The 24,925-nt window shown below is 35.6% G+C and overlaps 1 protein-coding gene across 1 annotated transcript in view; it reads left to right on the top strand.

Moving 5' to 3' along the window:
• The window catches only part of WDR7 (WD repeat domain 7), a 419,729-nt gene that overhangs the window by 101,016 nt on the left and 293,788 nt on the right, over window positions 1–24,925 (top strand). Inside the window, exons 15-16 of the mRNA XM_011971716.1 lie at window positions 16,155–16,924; window positions 18,460–18,548. Of these exons, the coding sequence (XP_011827106.1) occupies window positions 16,155–16,924; window positions 18,460–18,548 (859 nt within the window). The remainder of the gene's footprint in view (window positions 1–16,154; window positions 16,925–18,459; window positions 18,549–24,925) is intronic.

Here is a 24,925-nt window from a genome sequence, read left to right as displayed (position 1 = left end):
CATTCAAAAGCTAGCAGAAGGCAAGAAATAACTAAGGTCAGAGCAGAACTGAAGGTGATAGAGACACAAAAAACCCTCCTTTGCCTGTTTAAAAAAAAATGTTTTTCGTAGGTCTAATATTCTTCTCTGTATTTTGTAATCTTTTTCTCCCTCTGTGTTTCAATGTTTATATTTTCTGTATTCCACAGGACTAATGTTTTCTGCTCTGTTTTTCCACAAACTCCTTTACTTAGTTACTACTTTTTGTTATTATTAATCTTTATTTCTAGATACCTGTCTGATCCTTTTTTAAAAATAGATTTCATTTATCTACTGAAATTCTTTATCTTTTTATGTTTTTCCAACATTTTCTGTATTTCCTTGAACATATTAATCCTAATTATCTTAAAATCTTTTTCTGCCAACTCTAATATCTGTATTACTGGTGACTCTCTTTTAATTGCCTATAATTTCAGTTTTATGCTGTAATCTGTTGGCATGTTTAGTAATTTCTTGTTAAATACCAGATATTGTAGATAAAAAAATGTAGCTTGTTCAAATGATGTCCTTTTCTAGAGGGGGCTCACCCTTTCTCTGCTGGTCAGATAGAATAAAGGCTGACCAACTTAATATAATCAGGGACTAACCTGAGTCAAAGCTAGGTTGCAGTATTTTAAATCTCTGCCTACCTGTGATTTTGCTTCTACTTCTCTAGTCCTTCCAGGGCTTCCAACAGAGATCCTGGAGTATTTAAGGAGGTACTTTTGCTTGTCGAGTCCTGAATCCTAATTCTTATCTTCTTAGCATGACAACCCTGCCAAAAACTCTGTTTCGCTTTCTAGAGACATTCCTAGTCTCCCTACAGAACTTCAGTATTTGGCATTTAACATGAATGGCCCTGTGTCAGCTTCTGTTTCCTTTCCTTCCCTTCTCACTAGGATCTTGGTCCCTTGAATATTCAATTTTCTCTTTAGCCCTACAAGACTTTCAAAAGCTCTGTTGCTTTCTGTATTCCCAATGATGGTCCTACTGCTTGCTTGATCTCTGCTTTATCCAAGGTACTTTAAAACCAGCATGTTTAAGATTGAACTCAAAATCATGTCCCATAGAACATTCCATTTCTCATTATTTGGTACTACCTAGTGTGTGCAAGCTGTGGCCTACAGGTCAATAGGGCCCTTGAGCTATGAATGGTTTTTATATTTTAAAAGTATTCTTAAGAATATGTGACAAAGCTTTGTGGCCCTCAAAGTTTAAAGTATTTGCTATGTGACTCTTTACAGAAAAGGTTTGCCAATACTTTTTCTGTCCTAATAACTGTCATCACTGTTTGTCCCATTATCTATATTAAAAATCCTAAATGTTATCCAACTATCTTCTCTTGAAAACCAATCCAAAATGAACTTTTGTCATTTTTATCTCCTTCTGAAAGCAGTCTTCTCTCTGCCTCTGCCACTCTTCTAGTTTATGATCTTTCCTCCAGGTAATACCTTATGATTGATATTTTTTTATTTAATCAGCACTTCCTGCTCCCACAAATCTGACATCTGCTCCAAGTTCTCCATTAAAATAAAAGTCCACTGTTATAGGACTCTCACACACGTAGAAAATTACCCTATATGTAGGTTGTGAGTGCTCCTTTATGGGTAAATGTATGTGTGCATCATGTGTGTATATCTCAGAGAGTTTGGGATGGAAACATTGAAAATTTCCAACTCAGGGTATCTTTCCACCAAGTCTTCTCCAGTTTGAAGGAAATGAGTTTTAGGTTACTATGAATGCAATCTCAACCATTACATTAAGGAATAAAACTAAATTCTCAAAATTAACTAAATATTTAATTCATATTTGCTAAGTTTCTGGTGATTACAGGATTTTTGGCTCTTTTCCCTTTTTAAGGATCCTTGAATTAGACATGACTGGATTTATTGTGGTGATTGCATAATACCATCAAATCATGACATATACAATGGAACAACCCTTCCCGAAGCCTAATAAACCCTGTGGTTCTAGTGCCTTATTGACCCTGTGCCTTACATATAATAGGTGTTCAATGGATTTATGAATGGGATTCATAGTTCATACTAAATATAATTTATCATGTTCTGAGCCAACGGAAAGCAGTCTTGTTCTATGATGGTTTTAAATTCAGAACAATTTTTTTTCCCTTGCAAAATACATTAACAAAAATATACTATATTAAGAAGAAATATAGATTATTGTGGAATGTAAGTTAGATACAGCTAAGGAGAAATTTCTTTTACTATCTCACATCATAAATCAAATAGTAGAATGCTGAGAGAATAGGGAGTGCTAGGTGGATTAAACCCTATGACCTTTTCAGCAGCCAGATCTTTCTAGTCCTTGTGTATGATATTTTATGCTTAACTCTTATCTGGGAACTCAAAGGTATTGTGAAGTAATTTATAAAAATATACATATTTATGTCAAAATACTAATACTTTAGTATTTTGGGAATTGAAATAATTTATTCTCTTCTAATATGTTTGAAAATCTGCTCTTTATGAGAACATATAGAAGTTTTTCAAACATCTTGACTTTTAAAGCCTCTGTTAGAAAATAATTGAATCAGTCAAGTTCAGTTAAACATTTATTGACTACTAGGTACTGTGTTAGGTCCTGGGGAACCAAATGAATAAGACATATTTACCTTCAGAAAATACACACAGATAAATACAATTCAATAAAGTAGCGGGGATGGCTGAGACATGCAGAAAGTATTGCGGAAGGCTGTCTTAGCTTGAGGTGATCAGGACTGGCTTCTTGGAGGAGGAGACATTCAAGGATGAGTAGATATAGTCAGATGATGGAAGCAGATGGGTTGCGGTGTGTTCCGGGAGGACTAGGTGGCCCAAGCAAAGCGGGAAGTAGGAAATACCACATGCGGGGAGACAGTTGTGGTGGGAAATGAGACGAGTCCATTGAAGCACCATATGAAGGCGCTTAAGCTTTATCTTTTACCTCAGTGGCTTTCAAAGTTGAAAAAAAAATAGCTTTGTAATCCTACTCTCAAAAGGAATTATATATGAAAGCCAGTATGTAAAACAGACAAGAGGTAATAGGGAGGGGAGTTTAAATTCAAGAACTATTTGTGAGTTAGATTCGGTGAGACTTCGTGATTGTTTAGGTATGGGTGGAAGGAAGGTTGGCCCACAGGTTTTCTGATTGGGTGCTAGAATAGAAAGTAGCTCTATCACATGTGATATCGAATGTAAGAGCAGGTTTTGTCCGGGATGATGAGGAATTGCTTTGTTTATGGTGAGTATGAGGTTCCTATGGGACATCTATGTTGTGATGTCTGCCAGACCTTTAAAAGAGTGAAACTTGCGGCAGGACTGTGGTGATGGGACATACGAAAGATGGTTCTTAGTACTGTGGAAGTGGAGGAGATCATTCAGAGATAGACTCTGGGCTTACTAACCTTAAGGGAGGAGGAAAAGGAAACGATTTAGAGGAGGAGTGACGTGAGGCATGTGAGGAGAGCCAAGAGAATGGGCTAACCTGTAAACAGAAGGAATCGAGAGTGTCAGGCAGAGTAGAGAGTAATCACTTGTGTCAAATGTGGTAGATGTTGGGTATTAGAAGGATCAAAATGTGTTTGTCAGTGAAGTCATTAGTATTCTTTTTAAGAACTGTTCTTCCCAGGACGTTGAGAGCAGAAGGTTGATTGTGGAGGGTTAAGGAGCGAAAGGAAAGTGTGGAAATAGAAATAGTAACAAATGTAGAATACTTTTGAAAGGTGTGTATAAGAAGAGAAGGAAAGAGAGTAGCTAGAGGGAGATGTAGTTTTGAAGACAGCTGAGAGTATTTGTGGACTGAGGATGATGATCCAGTAGTGAAAGGAGCATTCTAGATTAGGATAGGGAGGAATTGATAATTGATGAAGATAGGTTCCCCAGGGCATGAGAGAGTGGGCCATTTCAAAGGTAAAGGGAGGGAAGGCAGTTGGCCTTGATGTGGAGGAGGAAAACCTTATTTCTGAAACTGAAGGGAAAGAGCACAGGCTGGGTGTCCAGATGGGTGTATGTTTCTGTGGATAGTGGATGGGGATTGAGGAGAGAACATTCCTAAAGCCTTCCCACTTCTCCCCAGAAGTTGGAGGTAAGATTGTCCGTAGGGAGGAAGGGAGTGATCCTGAGTTGGGGACCTGATGAGAGTGGTAGAGATTAGGGAAGGAGGGGTCTGAGAGCCAGTGTAAGGATTCACTGAATTTGTAGTTGAAATGCAGACGTAAAAGGGAATGGAGGGTGGTTGTGAAACACTGATTGCTAGGACCGACTGTGGTTGCACAGACAAGGAAGGGGAAGAGGGGCTGATGGTCTTTGATGAAATTGTGGAATCCAGGGCCTGAATGCCCCATGATAGTGGTTCCCAAACCATGCTGCATCTGAAATCACCTGAGGATCTTTAGGGACTACTGGCACCTGGCTCCTACACGAGGATTTTCTGATTTAATTGGTATGGGGTGCAACCTTTGTGTGGGAGGTTTCAAAGGTTCCCAGATGATTCCCACCCACAGGTTGCAGCAGTTTGTGCTCCAAGAGGCTGAAGAGCAGGTGTGGGGAAGATCTGGAACTCTAGAAGGTGTGGCCAGAGTGGGGATATTAGCATTTAAGGTTTCTCAGGTAAGGATAGGACCCTGTGTGCATGGCCATGGGAGTGGCTGGCTGAGGTTGAGTGGAGGGGAAGTTGTGAAAGTCACTATGGCTTTTAGTATTTGGTGGTGCACTTTCCTGGTCTTTTCTCCTCCCACTGGATAAAGAGCCTCGTGATAAGAATGTAGTGCCATCTAACAGGCTTATTTGGGAGTAAGGATTAAGATAGCATTTAACAATAGGATTCAGACATGCCTCATGAATGTGTTTTGGAAAAATTATAGTTTAAAATATTGTTGATGCAAGTAAAAAATCCCCAAACTAAATGACGAATCTAATAGGAACTTGCAATTTGAAAGCAAGATAACAGCATTTGAAAGCCAGCCCTTACGATGTGCGGATTATTAAGGCATCCTTTGTGTGAGACTGTCCAGTGTTCATATGCAGTAAAATTTTTGTACCATTACTCTAGATTTCAGAATAGTATGACATCTAATTAGAATGCTGAAAGTCTCCAGAACAGCAGGCCGCAACCTTTTTGGCACCAGGGACTGGTTTCATGCAAGACAGTCTTTTCATGGCCTGGGGTAGATGGTTTTGGGATGAAACTGGCGTAGTTAGAGTCTCATAAGGAGTGCACACGTAAATCCCTTGCATACAGAGTTCACAATAGGGTTTTCACTCCTATGAGAAGCTAATGCTGCTGCTGATGTGACAGGAGGTGGAACTCAGGTGGTATAGCTCACTTGCCCGCCGCTTACCTTCTGCTGTAGGACCCCATTCCTAAAAAGCCGTGGACCTGTGGACCAGTGCCAGTTCATGACCTGAAGGTTGGGGACTCCTGTTCTAGAAAACTGGTCACATGCTAATTTAAGGTTATAAATAGCAAAATATAAAAATAGCACTTGTAGCATAATTAGCGAAAGTAACCTTAGTAATTCACTTTACTAAATTACCCTATGCTTAACGTTGTGTCATTTGCCCTCCTACTTTGAATCCTTTTACATCTCATAAGGAAGCCCCTTGACCTCCAACAACTGCAAGCCATAAGTTGAAATCACTGACCTATACGAATGCTGAACTTTCCTGGGACAGTGAATGGCCAGCAAGGGTGTGAGCCAGGGACAATGACTTCAAGGTTTAAACATTTTTTCCAGTGTGAATCTCATAAGATGATTTATATGACATGATATTGCAGGCCCTAAAATTAACCTTGAATAGAAATATCTCAGGGAGACAGTTTACTGCATTGTCCAAGTTTAGGAAGTATAATTGGTACATAGTGGTTGTGGCTGGAATTCTATATGGTGCTGTCAACTGACTACAACAGGTAAAATATATCCAAAGATCTTTCTGTTAATGTCTTCCACTGATCTCTCTCTTATTTTGTATAAAAATACTGATTTTTCCTAATTATATTCACATCTCAATCACAATCACACCAAGCAGCAATCAGCTCTGGTAAAAGTGATATTTTCTCAGGCAAACAGATGGGTAGAACGAACGAGGTAGGAAAAAGAATGGGAACGGTAAAAGGGGAGGGGATTTATCAGCATAAGCCAGGATTTTAGGTTTTTACAGTGTAATGTTACTTGGTTTTTAGTCTCCTTCACTTCTATTTCAGTAAGTGTAGTACTTGCTGTATGCTTGTCCCACCCTTCACCTGGCTAACTCCTACTCATCTCATGAGCATGAGTTCTGTGACCTCTGTCCCTACAAAGGCTTCCTGAATTTTTCAAGTATAATAATATAGCCAAATCAGACAGGGACAGTTGGGTCTCTTCCTCTCTGATCCTCTGGCACTTGGATTATATGGTTATCCTAGTACTTATTCTATAGTACCAATATATGTAAGCAGGTAGATATATTTATTTCCATATCTACTTCTCTATATCAGAGTTTCTCAACCTCAACACTATTGACATTTTTGGCTGAATAATTTTTTCTTGTGGAATCCTGTGCACTGCAGTATTTTTAGCACCATCCCTAGCCTCTACCCACTAGATGCTATTAGCACCCCTTCCAAGTTGTCACTAGCAAAGTGTCTCCAGACGTTACCAAGTGTCCCTTGGGAGTGAGGGGAGAATTACTGCCTGCTCAAAACCACTGCTCTGTATCAGACAAAGAGCTTCTCAGGGACCACACCGTATTACTTCTCACATTTCCAGTGCTCAGCACGAAGTGTTCATTGAATCACTAAATAACCCAGGATTTGAGGATTCACTAATGTGGAGTGGATTCACTCTTTCCCTCACCACCTCCTTTCTCTCTAATGTTGAGAGTCTCTTGATAGCTAGAATTATTCAAAACATGTAGGAAGTGGTAGGCAGATAGAGGAAGAACCTGACTTCCTCTTGTAGTGTCACCATTGACTTGCTGTGTGACCTTAGGTGACTGACTTATCTCCTATCTTCAACTTGGTTTTAGTTTTAAAATTGGTATAATAGGGTTGTAGTGAAGTTAAATGAGATAACATGTTTGAAAACATCACAATAGTTGTTCAACATACATAGCTTAATACTCTTGATTGATTGATTCATGCATTCATTCAGCATATATTGAGTGCATACTATAAGCTAGGCCCCAAGCTAGAACCAGCTGGAGAGGACATAAGTTACACCCACACCCAGTGGGCCCTGGGCCCTGGCATTGAGGAGTTCCTGCTGTGATGTGGGAGAAAAGTGTGCTGTTCATTGTGTTGAGCCTTTTACTACTTAAGATATGAACCAAGTGGGAGAGAACCCCAAGGAGACAAACTGACCTGAAAGGTTGTTGGGAAGGCTTTTCAGAAGAGAGAGGCTTGACATTAGGTGGAAGAACATCCCAGGCAAAGGGAGCAGCCTGTGCAGATGCACGTGGGCATGGCCACCATGCGGAGAGAATAGTGAGATGTGGGCCAAGTTGGACAGTGATGAGAGAAGAGAGTTCAAAATAGCTTAGAATCTACATGAGCATGAACATTTCAAATTAGGGCTTGTTCATCACAGTGCCCCAGGGTCGATTAGGGCAGTTTTTTTTTTCTTCTTTTCATTTTCTCATTATTAGTCTTATCCTTGTTCTTACCAAGTGGAGCCTCCCAGAATCTCACCCTTGTTTCCATTCATTTACAAGTGTATTAAGGGTTTCAGCATATCTAGAAGGGTGTGTTATACTAGGAGCTCTTTGGATTTTTGCATTTTGTTTCTATAAACTATGTTCACATATATCTTTGACACATTCATTTGAGATAAAATGAGCAGGGTTTTGTTATCTCTCCCTTACCAGTGAAAGGAATACTGCTTGCATTATCTGTTCGCTGTTTACAACAACTCATTGAGGCAGGCAGTCTTTTCTTTATTTGGAAGATAGAAGAATTGATGCTAGGGAAGTTAGCTGAGTGGTGTAAAGGTCTGTACAGTGGAGGAACACTCCTGGTCTTGTTACTTTGGTAACTCGGCCCTTTGGGAAGAGTTGAAAAATCAATCTCTTGTGCTACTGTTGTGGAAGCTCTTAATATATTGATCTTCTAACCTCTTAATATATTAACACTATTTGGATATTATTATTCAGGCATTATCCAGTGAGACATGGTCTACAGAAATATCTGTGAAAGATATTTTCTTTATCAAAGGCATGACCTAAACGTTTATACTTAATGGTTACAACTTACTTAGTTGAGTGATTTATATTTTATTTATATCATATTAAATTATAGTGTAATATCAAACCTTAAAACCGCAGTCAGTTAAATATCTCTAGTTTATACTTATTAACATACTTGTTAATGAAAACACATGAAAAGTCAAATAACATGAACTCCATAACTATATTGTCATTCACACCTACTCATGAAGACTTATCCTGTCTAAAATAAAATATTTAAGATGAATAGTGGTATATATGGTCTATTTCCGACATAAATGGATTCTCTGATAAAAGAAAACTCACTTGTATTATCCTAACTCTTAATGTTAAGTAACAGCAAAACAACAGCAGAGGGCACCAAATATCCATTTCAGTCTTCCACAGTTTCTTGACATTTTCTGATTTTTGTGCCTCCCTTTTCACTCTCTGCCTTTCTCCTCCTTCCTTCCTTCCTTCCTTTTTTCTAGTACTTAAAATATTTAATATTGAAACCACATTGTGCATATTTTTTAGTGGATGATGAGGTTTTTCCCTTAGCTATTTAAAAATTATGTCAAGACATCAATTTGTTTTTATTCAGTGACCTTTTTACATTTAACATGCAGCAGAATTTCAGAAATTCTTTTAAAAACTTTTATTCAATAAACATTCTATACTAAATCAATAGTAAAATTATTAAATATTTAATTTATTTTTCCTGCCAAAATATTATTAGGCAATAAACCATTTTTCATGGAAATTTAAAATGATTTAGAACATGCAGTGTAATATGGCTACATGATTTTGTAAAACAGCGTACTAAGATTTGTCAAGTGTTTTTTGTTTTCCATTTCAAGATTCAAAGTATTAATATCTATAGAAGTGTGTGTGTGTTTGTGTTAGATGTGTGGTATTTCCTAGCCTTGTTCTTAGTATCCTTAATCTTTGCTTTCAAAGGAGATTCTGATTTTTTTTTTTAATTATTAACTCTTCTGCTTTATACTTTAGCATGAAAATCAGCCTATGTCTGTAGTGCTTGCTGGTATAAATAAACTCTCTTTAATTGGCTATAGGAACCATTTGATATCACTATAGATTGGACTCAGTGCTCATTCAAGATAAATAGTAAATTATTTTACAAGGTATTTTAAAATCCTCTTGAAAACTGCAATATTAAAAAATGATTGTGAAATAAGTAAGCTTTAAGTCAGGATCATTGAAGTGAATGGTGAAAGAGTGCAATTATTGCCATTGTTTTACGTTTCTCTTTGTCATAGGATGAACCGAAATACACTGAAAATATCATTATAATATTGGTTTTAGAAAACACCGCTTTCAGGTGATTCACCAGACATGATTTAACCCTAGAATATATTAAAATATTTAATGATAAACATTATAAATATATAATAATGATAAACAAGGATTCATCAACATTTTTTCCTCTGCAGATTCTAAGTTATTGCTTTTTTGTTGCTGGAGGCTACTGCATATGGGTGTGTGTGTGTGTGTGTATGTGTGTGTGTATGGATGTGTGTGTGTGTCTGTGTGATTATGTGCTGAAAAATATCCATGCTTGAATACAGATTAATCTCATGAATCATAGTTCTGTTGTTTTCCTTGGGTTTTCACTTGAGAGACAATTTTACCTGTTACTCTTAACCTATAATTGCCACAGGTTCACTTTCAGCAATGAGGAAGCAATCCAATAATTTTTTTCTGTGGTTTTATTTCTGTAATATTTTAAGTCAGATTCCTTATTTAAAATCTGAAATGGTTAGATCTGTGTTTAAAGTTACAATCGACTTGGTTCTTACATTGAAAATGTCAAATATGTCTGTCTTACTACCTTTCCAAGTAAGTGTGTGTAGATGGATGTATTTTGCATTTATCGTTGAGTTTTACTAGCAAATTTGAGATCTTTTCATTTGTACGTACCTTATAATTTAGCTTTCCTTGTTGTCTTTCTTCTTAAGAACAGAGGCTTTATTTTCTCCCAAGCATCTTGCGCATAAAAGGCACTCCACAAATATTTGTTAAACGGAATTTAATCTTCTTCCATGATAATGTAAAGGTGAGTTTGTGAGCACACATTTCAAACGTTCTTAATAAAGGTAGCAGCGGAAGCTTACTAAGCTTCCTGCTAGAGAATTTTCTGGATCCAATAGCCTGTGTTTGAAATTGTTGAGAGTATAATAAGCTCATTTGAATGAATTAGTGTGCTCTAGACATGAATATCTTACGATTAAGCCAAGAGACTTATGAGTTTGTTAGATGTTTTAATTTCCCATCGATAAACTTAGTGTACTATATTACGATATCAGACATGTTGGTGATTAATTCTGCCATCTCCACGCATTTAGCCAAAATATCCTCACAACTTTGCTGCATACCTATATTTTGTTGTAACAAGACTTTGTTGGGTTAGTTAAATCTATTGTCAGGTATTGCAAATTATGCAGGACTTAGTGATATCAGAAATTTTATAGTTTACCTATAGGACTTCAAGGTTAGTCATTTTCTCTTCTTTTCTTTTGTCTCCTCCTGTTATCTTCTCAGCTGTTTTTGTCCCTGTTTTTTTCTTTCTTTCTTTCTTTCTTTCTTTCTTTCTTTCTTTCTTTCTTTCTTTCTTTCTTTCTTTCTTTCTTTCTTTCTTTCTGTCTTTCTTTCTTTCTTTCTTTCTGTCTCTCTCTCTCTCTTTCTTTCTTTCTTTCTTTCTTTCTTTCTTTCTTTCTTTCTTTCTTTCTTTCTTTCTTTCTTTCTTTCCTTCTTTCTTTCTTTCTTTCTTCTTTCTTTTTCTGTGGATTGATGTTAGGTATAATTTTTGCTACAATGACACAATCAGTGCACTAAGAAGTTCTGATAAGAGGAATCACACACAGTTGTATCCAGATATCATTGTCCCAGACACTAGATGATGTTTCAGGTGTCCATGCACGTGGGCTGTCTGCTGGCACACCTCCCAGGAAGGGACAGAAACATTCGCAGATCTGCAGGTGCGGAAAGCAGGCATGTGGGGTTGACATCAGGTGTGAGAGCTTAAAGGGCTGTCTTGAGGCTACCACTCTAGCGTCCTTTTTTCTTCAAGTCACTCATGCTGCTTCAATAATTTCTTTACCAAGCATGTTTGATTTTATATTCTTTGGTAGCAATGGTCTTTATCTTTATCCTGAAAGAGTTTTGCAGGTCTTTCCCAGAGAGGCAGCAGCTGCCAAAGCACTGTGGTGGGCTCTTTTACCTAATGTTGTTACTACCTATTCCTTCATACCCAGCGTCGGGTCTGTCTACCTAATATTGATATATGATGATATTTTATCTTTTGCGTGACATAACCAGCCCTAATACCTAGTCTGGTGCCTAGGCCATAACAACAGCTTTGTATGTGATAGCTATCATTATTAATAATAATTTTCCATATCAATATTATTTTAGATAAAATATTTATGTAATTTTATGTAGTATTCACTCAAACTACTGTTGGTAGGTAAAAAGCAGTAAGCATAGTGTCTGACATTATCCATTCAGTGTCTGAAAAAGAAAAGATAAAGCACAGTGCTATGAGAAATAAAAGGGTTATGTATACGTTCTTCAGTCTGTCCTGTTTTCTACATGCTCAGTGCTATTGCATACTTTTATCTTCCCTTATCTGGATGGTTTTGGTTGCCTTCCATTTCACATTCATTGCTGATTTTGCTCCCTTTAGCCAACATTGCTGGTAGATAAATGTTTATACAATTAAGTTTGATCATGTTACTCCCCTCATTAAAACTTTTAGACAACAGTTCTCAAACTTTACTGCATAAAGTAATCTGGGGTGCTCATTAGATTCTGACGCATTCCTAAAGATACTGGTTCGGGTCTGATATCAGGCCCAGGAAGCTGTATTTAACAAGCACTCCTGATGATTCTGAGAAAAATACTGCTTTAGTGGCTCCCGAGCCTGCAGGATAAAGCCATGCCTTGCATTCTTCATCTTGGACACTTGTGGTTTCAGCAGTATCCACTGTGTGATGCTTCTGCCTTTGTCCTGTTTCACATCTGGCCATCGTTCTGCCAGGAGTGCTCCTTCATTGCTCATTACATCTTCCGTGAGGGTTTCCTGGTCACCCGAGGTGGAGTTGGTACTTTCTCCATTGGGTCCCCTTCTTGTGCCTTGCCATCTCTCTTTATGGCACCATTCATCCAACATTATAATAACTTATGTACATGTCATCATCTGTTTTGAGTTCCATGACTAGAAAAACCATTTCTGACTCATCTTGGTACCCTCAGTACCCTGCACAAACACAAGACATGATAGGTGTTAGGCAATTGGGAGAATGAATGAATTAAATATACGAGAATGAGATTCGGAAAGTCTTGATTGTTTTCTGCATTTGTAACTTTATATTTATGATTGTGTAGTGTAAATTTATCACATTATTTATGTATTTTAGGATACTTAACTGTAGTATAGAAATATTTAGAGCAGAAGTTTACCCACGGGAAATAGTGATAGATCTGCTTGAAAAATGTGTAAGTAATTTTCAGAAGAGAAGCCACTTGAAATACTTCTTGCAGGATAAGTCGAAGTATGTGTGACTTGAGTGTCAGAAGAGAGATTCAGGAGGGAGCATGATTCTGGCATAAGCATATGCAGAAATACAAATGTCTGAAACTACTTGGTCTTGGAAAGTACAAGTGGTTTGATTTGGTGGAAGTTATAGGGATTGTGGTGAGAGATGAACTTGGAAGGGTAAGCAGCGGTATATCTTGGAGGATGTTTTGTGCTTTGCAGGTAAGTCTGGATTTTGTCCTTGGGTTCAACAGATGTTGAAGTCTCTTAAGCTAGAAAGAAACATGGTCAGATGGGAGGAAATTAAGACAAAAGAGAGACCAATTAAGGGGATTTGTAGTAATTTTATGACAGAAGAGCTGATTGGCAATTTAAAATAATTTTCCTAAAAAAATTTTAAGGCTAGTCAAGTGAAGCAGTGGGAGTGGAGAAGGGACAAAGAAATCTATAACTGGTTGTGACCAATTAGTTCTAAACACCACTGCACTTGGACCAGCCAATTTTATACAATTTTCGTAATAGTCTTTGTTCATTCTGTTAGGTACTGTAATAGCTTTAGACTATACAAGATGAGTAAGACATGATTGGTCCCTGATTTTGAAATGTTCCTGTATAGGAAAATGTAAATATCTAGAACAACAAATTATATAAATGTGGCACAGACATACAAATATGTGATACACAGTAGGCATAAAATGTTGTGGGAGTTGAATTCAATAACCTCCTTAGCAGAATTAGTCTCTTTCTCCCACCCCCTGCCAATTTACTGGGGGACAACTGACAAATTGTCAATTGTGTATATCCCAGGTGTACAGTGTGATGATTTGATATACATATACTTGTGGAATAATAGGGCTTCGATGGAAGAGAAGCGATTGGAGTGAAGGAAGAGTATTTTGGGAAGGGGAATAAGTAAAAGGATTTATATGTGAGGGGCCATAATTTTGGTACTAGGGCCTATTTGTTAAAGCTCGGAAGGTATATTTGGTGTCAAACTGTAATGGACTTTGAAGATTGTGCTAAAGGAGTTCACATTTTATTCTAGAGCTTTATTTTCTAATTATTAAAATAATGTATATTGATTATATGATTATATACAATCTAAGAAATATATAGAAATACAAACAAAATGTTCTATGATTCCATCACAAGATTGTAATTACTATTAATATTTTCACACATTTCTTTCCAGTCACATATATATATGTGTGTGTGTGTGTGTGTATATGTATATACACATGTATATATACACACACACACACCCCCATATAAGCAGTCTTTCTTGCCATGCTTATATATATGTGTGTGTGTGTATATATACTTAAGCATTAAATACTTGAAATTGGAACCATAACGTGTGTGTGTGTGTGTGTGTGTGTACATGTGGGTGTGTGTATAGTTTCACTTAAAATTGGAACATGGGTATTTTTCTACATGGTTAGATGTGCACACAAAATGTGATTTATAAATACTGCAATATTTATTATATGGCTATGCATAAATTATTTACTGGTTTCCTTATTGTAGATATTTAGGTGGTTTCCAATTTAAAATATTGGCTACGGTTTCACTGAACATCTTTGAACATAAATCCTTATCTGTAGTTCTGACTATTTAAGATAGGATCCTGGAAATAAATGTATTGGATCAAACAATATCAATCAGAAAGGCTCATGAGGTATTTTGCCAAATTACTCTTTTAAAACTATTTAAATTCACGCCTGCAGTGTATGAGTTTGACTTTCTCTATACTGATTTTACTGTCTACTGTTTGCTAATAAGTTAATAGGATAAAACACTTATCTTGTGGTTATTTTAACTGTCATTTCCTTGACGACCAATTTGAGCAGGTTTTCCCTATATTCACCTTTTATGTTTCTTTTACTGTCTTTGCTCTTCATAGTTTTTTCCTTTTTTCTTTTTTTTTCTTTTGGCAATAGTATTCTTACTGCTTTTAAGAAATGTTTGTATTTATTACAACTCTTCATTAGTCCTATTTCTGGAACATTTTATTCCTATTTTTTAGTTGTCATTTAACATGTTTTTTATCATAGTGAACTTTTAAGTATGTTTAGAAAGTCCACTCTCATCTTAAGATCAGATAGATATTCACTTATGTTTTGTTTAGTTTTTAAGAATTTTTGTATTGTCTATTTTTCTTAATAATTCATGATAATGGAAACTTTTTGGTAGAGTGACATGATTAGATTTTTGCCTCAGAAAGAAGTCTGTGGCTCTTTAGAGGTCACATGTGTTGGAGTAAGAGACCAGGGACAGTGAAACCTGTCTTGAGGAGCAAAGATAAGGGTCTAAATTTCTGTCGTGACAGTGGGATAGGAAGAAAATGGAATGATTTCCAACTGGTGAATCAGGAGGCCCAGCAGGTTTAGTGAGGGGTGGCGATGAGAACGTTAAAAAGCAAGGTAGGTACTGTGGGATCTCCCAATACAAACCATTGGGGATAAAGGATTGAAACTCCTTTAGGAGACTGGTCTGGCTGGTGATGGGAAATTAGAAAGCCATCTACATATAGGTGATAGTTCTCATGTGGGAGGAAGAATGAGTTATCAGGGCAGCTGCCTGAGAGGGGAGATTGACAGAGGTAGAAGACTTACCAGGAAGTACTCTCCAGTTAAGTCTTTATTACGCTCCAGGATGCTGGGGAGGCGGCTTTTTATTCTTTCTTTTAGTTCTTTCTCTGTCTCTTTTTCTTTTTCTTTCTGTCTCAGCAAAAAATAACAATGTCATATACTGCAAAGACATAAGGAAGAGAGGGACTGAAGAATTTTCATTGGATTAGTCTACTACTTTCAGTAAATTTTGCTAAAAGGGACTTAAATTTGGCTAGAAGAGGAGAGAAATAGAAAAGGGAGCATGGTCAAAAGATAGCATTTTTTAAAGGATCTAAGTAAACTCTAATATGTTCTTTATTCAGGAAACGCAATCTTTGAATAGGGAGATTGAAGGTAAAATGGAAAAAGGAGGGATATGATGGTTGTAGCAACTTAAAGAATCAGGAGCCACGATAAACGGATTATTCCATCAGGTGAAACAGTAGTTTGTTCTCAGAAACAGGATTTGCTCCTAAATTATTGAAACAAATTTTAATCTGTACTATGAGTAAAGAGACTCCCTGCTTCAATCATAAACTGTTATTTTCTTGGTTTTTAAACTAATTGGCAATTTTGTGATTGTTTCAGCCTGAAGTTCTTCTAATTGTATAAGCTGATATGTTACGTGCTGCTGATTGGCAAAGTTAGTATGTTACTTTTCATGATACAGGTTCCTAGAAGGACAGCTTAATAAGCATGTTAATTCCTCTGATTATTTATTGCTTATTAATTAATGTATGAAATTAAGCACTTTCAATTATAACTATCTTTTAAAAATATTTATTACAGGGAAATTTACCTAAATATTCTCATAACTCCCTGATGGTTCAAGCAATAAAGACAAACCTAACAGACCCGGACATACATGTGCTATTCTTTGATGTGGAAGCGTTGATTATTCAACTCCTGACTGAAGAAGCCTCTAGGCCGAATACTGCGCTTATTTCCCCAGAGAATTTGCAAAAAGCATCTGGCAGTTCAGACAAAGGGGGCTCTTTTCTAACTGGAAAACGGGCAGCAGTTCTCTTCCAACAAGTGAAAGAAACAATCAAAGAGAACATCAAGGAACACCTCCTTGATGATGAAGAGGAGGATGAGGAGATAATGAGGCAGAGAAGGGAAGAAAGTGATCCTGAATATCGGTCCAGCAAATCAAAGCCATTGACCCTATTAGAATATAATTTAACTATGGACACTGCAAAGCTGTTTATGTCCTGCCTTCACGCCTGGGGTTTGAATGAAGTACTGGATGAAGTTTGCCTGGATCGCCTTGGAATGCTGAAACCCCACTGCACAGTATCGTTTGGTCTCTTGTCGAGAGGAGGCCACATGTCACTGATGCTGCCGGGTTATAATCAGCCTGCTTGTAAACTGTCACACGGGAAATCAGAAGTGGGAAGGAAGCTACCAGCGACTGAGGGAGTAGGAAAGGGAACTTATGGAGTGTCCCGTGCTGTCACCACACAGCATCTCCTGTCTATCATTTCTTTGGCAAATACTTTAATGAGCATGACCAATGCAACTTTTATTGGTGATCATATGAAGAAGGGTCCTACCAGGTGTGACCATGATAGTTTGATTTTATTAAGTTTCAAAAAAAGAAACCTGTTTTATTTTTTCATTGTTGATTACTCTTTTTTGGCTCTACACAATTTTATTATATTAGTGTCATCTCAGTTTTTTCCTTTTTACGCTTTAAAACACCAGTTTCAAAATGCCCGGTTAAAACATAATAAAATTATACTATTTTATGTATACGTTGGCATACTTAGATGTTATTTTTTAAAAATTTGGAATGAGAGAGGTAGTCATATAGACTAGCTCTTGTAAATATAATTATGAAATTGTATATGTACTTGAAGTTTGCCCTAATATTCAATTCAAATATATATTTGAGGCTGGGCATGGTGTCTCACACTTGTAATCCCAGCACTTTGGGAGGCTGAGGCAGGAGGATCACTTGAAGCCAGTAGTTTGAGACCAGCCTGAGCAACATAGTGAGACCCTGCCTCTACAAAAATAAAAATAAAAAAAATTAGCTGGGCATGGTGGTTACACGTATGTAGTCCCAGCTACTTGGGGGGCTGAGGTGGGAGGGTTGCTTGAGCCTGGACGTTCATGGCTGCAGTGAGCCATGATTGTGCCACTGTACTCCAGCCTAAGCAACAGAGTAAGACTCTGTCTCCAAAAAGAAAAAATAAAAATAAAAATTGTGTATTTGGTTAAATGCTTCTTCTCATTGTAACTTATATGTAATGATTGGCATGTGTTCAGAGATTTGGCTTCAGAATTTTGTGAGAAGTATAGTCAGAATTTTTCAATAGAGAAAGAAAAAACTTTTTAAAATGCAGAATACTATTTTAATATTTCTAGAATACTTAGACTCAATTTGTCTTTTTATGGAGGCAACTTTTTATTATACTCTATTGAGCATTTACCATATGAAGAATTAAAAACAATTCTAACAAATACTTATATAGCACTTACTTTGTGTCGGTCTGTGTTGTAAGTACTTTACAAAAACTAACTTGTTAGTGCCCTTAACCCTGTAAGGTATGTACTTTTATTATCCCTTTATTACAGATAACAAAACTGAGACACAGAGAGATGATGTAATGTGCCCAAAGTAACATAGCCAGTAAGTGGTAGTGTCAGAATTCACAACTGAGACAGTATGCCTCTACAGTCCAAGATTTCTTAATGCCTAAAGACTGTTTTCAAGTTTTTGGGCTGAATGCTTTTAATCTATCTTCCTGTGAATTCACTTGGACTAATGCTGTGGAGTAGGCTGAAATCTCAGCATCTGAATATTAAAGAACAAAAGTTTAAGTACAATGTTAGAAAATATTTCTTAAACTAATATAAAGCACAAATTGTACATGTCAGATTTTTACTTGCTAATCATTTACTCATTTGAAATGGAAAATGTTAATAGGTCCAAACCGAAATAATCTTTCTGGAATGGTAAATTGAAAATGTTCTATATATGTTTGTTTTGTGATTTGTTTAGAAGTAGAAAATTTTTTATTTTAAATAGTTCTGCAAACATGACGATGTCAAAATATATCTTGTATTTTTTTTCTTCTTTTTTAAGGCCACCTAGACCAAGCACCCCAGACCTTTCTAAGGCAAGGGGTTCCCCTCCAACTTCCAGTAATATTGTGCAAGGACAGATTAAACAAGGTAAAATTAAATCTTATTAAGTAATTGACATGACATTTCAGCCCTAGAAACTGAGGAGGCAGAGCTAATGTATAATCATAATATTTGTTTGTCTTGGGTTGTTAAAAGAGAGAAAAGTTGTTATATTCCAGATGTAAATATGGATAATTAAGATGTCAGTTAAGAATAAATCAGATTTATTTAGAAAGTGATAAATGAACATATTTCAAATAATTTTATTATACTGTCTTTGGCCTAATTTTTATATATTAGGGGCACCTTAACTTGACAACAGTAGTGTTTTAATTGTGTGTATCTTGAGTTTAAAAGTTATATGTATTTTAAACTACATTTAGAAATGCTTCAGTTCATAGTTCCATACTATAGCTCATCTCCTGCCATTTTCCCATAGTTCATGTGTTGTGATTCACAAGCGGAAATCCTTGTTAAACTATTCTTTTTATCTTTTCTTTTTATTTAAGTCATTATATAATTAACTTTCACCTATACTTTGCTTTTCCTTAGGAGATAGAAGAGAAGAAAGGTTGAGTTTCTCTTCCTTTACTAATAATTCCTACATATTCCTGAGTGTAATTAATATACTTAGATGTATCTGTGTATATCTTTTATATTCCTATTAAGACTGACAAATAAGCTAATCAAGAGAGTTGGGGAGTTATGTCTACTTAGAGAACTTTCCTTTAGGCAAAGAGTTAATACTGACTCTTCACAGAATGTGATAGAGAAAAGTAAAGAAGTAAGCAACAGATGGGTTGATGTAGGTTCTGCTTATAAATGGTGGCCTACTGGCATTTTTCTCCCCTACCCCTGTACTTTTTTTTTAAGTTTGAAAGAGTCAAACAGTAGTTTACAAGGTTTGTTAAATAGTAGACCCCCAACTTTACATCTGTAGTTGTCCCCTTCCACAGGACAAGTACTTTTATCTGTCTTAGCTGATTATTTGAGACTTACTTTAACATCCTTAAATGGTTTGCTTGATTTTCAGCATTAGGCACTGTCAGATGGTTCTCATTATGGAAGATAAACTCCCACACTTTCTATGCCATTCCCATCCATCATTTCCAACCCCACACGGTCACCCTTCTCATTTTCCTGACCCCAGGCACATCACCATGCCTGACTAATTTTTTCTATTTTTAGTAGAGATGGGGTTTTGCCCTTCTGCCCAGGCTGGTCTTGAACTCCTGAGCTCAGGCAGTTCACCCACTTTGGCCTCCCAAAGTGCTGGAATTACAGGCATGAGCCATTGCATCTGGCCAATAAAATTTCTTTGTAGATGATGGTATGTTTCTGGGCTGTTTGATTCCATTGATTGATTTGTCTACCCTTGCGTCTTAATTACTGTTGCTCTGTAATGAGACTTGATATTCAGTAGATGAAATCTTACCACCTTATTCTTTTTAAAGTGTGTCTTGGCTATTTTTATCCATTTGAATTGCAATATAAATTTTAGAATCAGTTTCTCAATTGCCACAGAAACCTGTTGTGATTTTAATTGCAGTTATAGTGAATTTAGGTAAGTTTGGAGATAATTAATATCTTTATGGGATTCACTCATTATACATCAACTTAATATGTCTCTATATTTATTTAGGTGTTCTTTATCTATCATAACTATAGTTTTATGTGTACAGGTTTTTTTTCATTTCTGTGCCCCAGTATGGAATGCAGTTGATTTTTGTATACTAATGTTGTATCAAGCAATCTTGCTCAATTCACCTATTAATTAAAATAATTTATCTGGGGATTCCTTTGAATGTCAGGGTAATCATATGAGATAACCTTTTCTATTCCCAGTCTTAAAGGGAAAACTTTTAAACCTTTCATAATTATGATATTTCCTGTGTGCTTTTATAGATGTTAAGAAACTAGTTACCTTTTATTCCTTCTTTGCTAATGTTTATCATCAGTGTATTTGGATTTTATCATACCTTTTCTATATTGATTGAGATGATTGTGTAACTTTTAATTTTCCTCTATTAATGTGGCAAATTTAGAACATAAACACAATATTGCATCCTAGAATAAAACCAATTTTGTTGTGATATATTATTGTCTTATAAATTATTGTATTTGATTTATTTATTTTTTCATTTAAGAAAACTTTTTTTTTCTAATGTTGTTAGAAGCTTTCAGATTATTTAGGTTACAAAAACTTGAGTTGTGGAATGTTTTCTTTTTTTTCTATTTTCATGAAGAGTTTGTATCAGATTGGCAACATTTCTTTCATAAATTCAAACTCTAGATTTAAATTTGCTGGATTTAGATCTAGAGTTTTCTTTGTAGGCAGTTTTTAATTCTGGGTTCAACTTATCTCATTGTTTGACTTTTCAGATTTTGTTTCTTTGGTGTCAGTTTTGTTAGGTAGTACATATTTAGGAGTTTCTCTGGTTCTAAATTTTCAAATATATTGACATTTGAGATTATAATAAATCTTTCCGGCATCTGTGGTGTGTCCTTATTTTTATATCTGATTTTAATAATTTACGTCTTCTCTCTTTTTGCTTCATCAGTCTTACCAGGGGGTTATCAATCTTATTAGTCATTTTAATGAACTCAATTTGACTTTATCTTTTATAGTGCATATTTTTCCCCCACTTCCTTAAATTCTGCTCTTTATTTGCATCTTCCTCCATTTTTTTGGATTCAATGTGCTAGGTTTTTTTTTTTTGACTTCTTAAGATGGATGGCTATGTACCGATTTTCAGCCTTCTTTCTTTTGTGTGTGTGCCAAAAATCATATCACCTGTGAATAAAGATAATTTTACTTCTTTTCAATTAGTATGCATTTTATTTTATTTTTCTCACCTTATTACACATGTTAGGACTTCCAGAATGACGTTGAGTTGAAAAAGGTAGAGCAGACATTCTTGCCTCATTCCTGATCTGAGGGATAAGGCATTGAGTCTTTCACTGCTGAGTATAATGTTAGCTGTGAGTTTTTCTTCGATGTTCTTTTTTTTTTTTTTTTTTTTATATGGAGTCTGGCTGTGTTGCCCAGGTTGGAGTACAGTGGCGCCATCTCGGCTCACTGCAAGCTCCGCCTCCCGGGTTCACACCATTCTTCTGCCTCAGCCTCCCAAGTAGTTGGGACTACGGGCGCCCCCCCCACCCCGCTCGGCTAATTTTTTGTAATTTTAGTAGATTTGGGGTTTTACTGTGTTAGCCAGGATGGTCTCCATCTCCTGACCTCATGATCCTGCCGCCTTGGCCTCCCAAAGTGCTGGAATTACAGGCGTGAGCCACCGCACCAGGCCTTCTTTAATGTTCTTTATCAGGTTGAAAAAGTTCCATTCTATTCTTAGTTTGTTGAGATTTAAAAAATTATGAATAGATGTTAGACTTTATTCAGATGTTTTTTCTGCATCTATTGAAATGATTATTTGATTTTTGTCTTTTCTTAATAAGACAAAGTATATTGACTTTTGAGTTTTAAAACAACCTTGCAATATAGACCACATTTTGAATTACCAATTTTATAGTTTGTTAGGTACAATTTGCTAAAATTTTGTTAAGGGTGTTCATGAGGAAGTTTGGTCTTCAGTTTTCAATTCTATTAATGCCTTTGTCCAGTTTTGCTGATAGGATAATGCTGGCCTCACAGAATGAATTTGGAGGTAGCCCCTTTCCATGTATTTTCTGGAAGGGTGTGTGTAGATTGTTCATTCTTCTACATTTGGTTGATCTAATTCACTAGTGAAAGCCCAGGAGTTTTCTTTATGGGAAGGTTTTTAACTACAGATTTAAAAGTACTCTAGATATAGGGCTATTCTGCTTGTTTTTAAAAATGTCTACTTGGGTGAACTTTGATCATTTGTGTCAAATTTATCATCAAAAAGTTGTGCGTAATCTTTTATTTCCCTTTTACTATCATATTTTTAGGATTTGAAATTATATTTACTCTTTCATTTCTGTTATTCATAATTTATGTTTTTTCCTGTTTTCTTGATCAATCTGGCTTGTAGCTTAGCAATTTTATGGATCTTTTCAAAGAACCAGCTTTCTATTCATCAATATCTGTTATTTTTCTATTTCATTGATTTTTGATTTGATTATTATTTATTTTTTCCATTTTAAATGTGCTCTTATTTTTTAGTTTCTTAAGGTAAAAGCTGTGATCATTGATTTGAAACCTTTCTCCTTTTCTAATATAGGCATTCAATGCTACAAATTTTCCCCTAAGTATTATTTTAGTGGCATTACACACACTTTGCCATATATTACTTTTAATTTTCCTTTTGATTTTTTTTTCTTTTACCCATGGATAATTTAGTAATGCGTTAATAAAATTTCAAAACACTTGGGGATTTTCCTAGGATCTGTCTGTTACTAGTTTTCGTTTTATGATCAGATACTGTATTTTGTGTGGTTTGAATCCTTTGGCATTTTTTTCAATTGATTGTGTTTATTTATGGTCCAATAAAATTGCATACATTTATAGTGTACAACATGATGTTTTGATACATGTGTACATTGTGGGATGGCTACATCAAGCTAATTAACATATCTATGACCTCATATATGTATCATTTTATGTGTGTGTTGAGAACACTTAAAATTACTCCCTTGGCAATTTTTAAGTATGTAATACATTGTTACTAACTATAGTCACCATGTTGTACAATATGAATCCTTTTGAATTTATTGAGATTTGTTTTGTGGCCCCAAATATAGTCTGTCTTGGTAAATATACTGTGTGTGCTTCAGAAGAATGTGTATTCTGCTGTTGTTGGATGGAATATTTTGTGACTATCAGTCAGGTCAAGTTGCCTGTGTTCAAGTTTAGTATATATTTGCTGATTTTTCTGCCTGCTTGCCTTTATCAATTAAATAAGGGTATTGAATCTGCAGCTATAATTATGGGTTTGTTTATTCCTCCTTACATTTGTATCCCAGTTTTTGCTTCATGTATTTTGAAGCTCTGTTATTAGGTGCATAAACCTTTGGAATTTTTATTTCTTCTTGATTATTTGACTCTCATCATTATGAAATGACCTTCTTTATCCTTGGTAATATCCTTTGCTCTGAAATTTACTTTGTTTATAATAATAATTTCAGCATTTTTGGCTACTGTTATCATAGTGTAACCTTTTATCATCCTTTACTTTTTACCTATTTGGCTCTTTAAGATGTGTTTCTTGTAGGCAGCATATAGTGGGTCTTATTTTTTAATCCAGTCTGACCTACTTTTTACTTGAGATGCATAAGCCATTTACATTTAATGTGATTGTTGATATAGTTAGGTTTGAATCTGTTATCCTGCTACCTTATTTTTCTCTTTGTTGAGTTTATTTTTTGTTCGTTTTCTTTTTCTGCTGTCTTTTAGACTAATAAAATTTTGTATGATTCCATTTTATCTCCTTTATGGTTTATAAGCTAATTTTTAATTTTATTATTTTAGTAATTTTTTTAGAGTTTGTAGTCTATGTCTCAGTTATCACAGTGTACATTCAAGTGGTATTATACTATTTAACATTTAATATAAATGTTAAACCTTATTATATTAGCATTTGTCATCTCCTGGTCTTTATGCTACTGTTGTCCTGTATTTTACTTTTATATATGTTATAAACCTCACAAATTATTCTTATGATTTGTGTTTAATAGTAATTATATTTTAAAGAGACTGAAATAGGGAAAAATACATATTTCTCCATGTAGTTACCTTTTTTGGTATTCTACATTCCTTTGTGTAGGATTTTTGTCTGGTATAATTCTTCTTCGAACAAAAGGACTTACTTTAAGCTTACTTTCAGCTTTCTTTGTGTGTGTATGTATCTATTTATTTATTTACTTTAAGTTCTGGGATCCACGTGCTGAACATGCAGGCTTGCTGCGTGGGTACACATGTGCTATGTTGTTTTGCTGCACCTGTCAACCCGTCGTCTAGGTTTTAAGCCCCACATGCTAAGCTTTCTTTTAGTGAGGATCTGCTCTTCAGGTTTTTGTACATTTGAAAACATCTTTGTTTGTCTACGTTTTTGAAAGCTTTTTTTTTTTTTTTTTCTGGTATAGAATTCCAGGTTGACTTTTTATATCTTTTAATACTTTGAAGATGATATTCTGTTGTCTTCTTGTTTGCATTAGTTCTAACAAGGTCTGATGGCATTCTTATCTTTGTTCCTCTAACTGTAACATTACTAATCTTGGTGCTTTTACGATTTTCTATTTATCACTGGTTTTGAGCAGTTTGATTATGTGGTTCTTCAGTGTAGTGTTCTTCATGTTTTTGTGGTTGGGGTTCATGGAGTTTATTAATTTTGAAAAATTTTCAATAATTATTTCTTCAAATATTCATTCTGCCCTTTCCTCTCTCCTCTCTCTAAGGGACTCAAATTACATGTACATTAGGCTGATTGAAGTTGTTTCACCTATCA

This window comes from Mandrillus leucophaeus, unplaced genomic scaffold (genome assembly GCF_000951045.1).
Source record: "Mandrillus leucophaeus isolate KB7577 unplaced genomic scaffold, Mleu.le_1.0 Scaffold124, whole genome shotgun sequence".
In the NCBI taxonomy this organism is placed as follows: domain Eukaryota; kingdom Metazoa; phylum Chordata; class Mammalia; order Primates; family Cercopithecidae; genus Mandrillus; species Mandrillus leucophaeus.
This window is presented reverse-complemented; position numbering and strand designations above follow the sequence as displayed.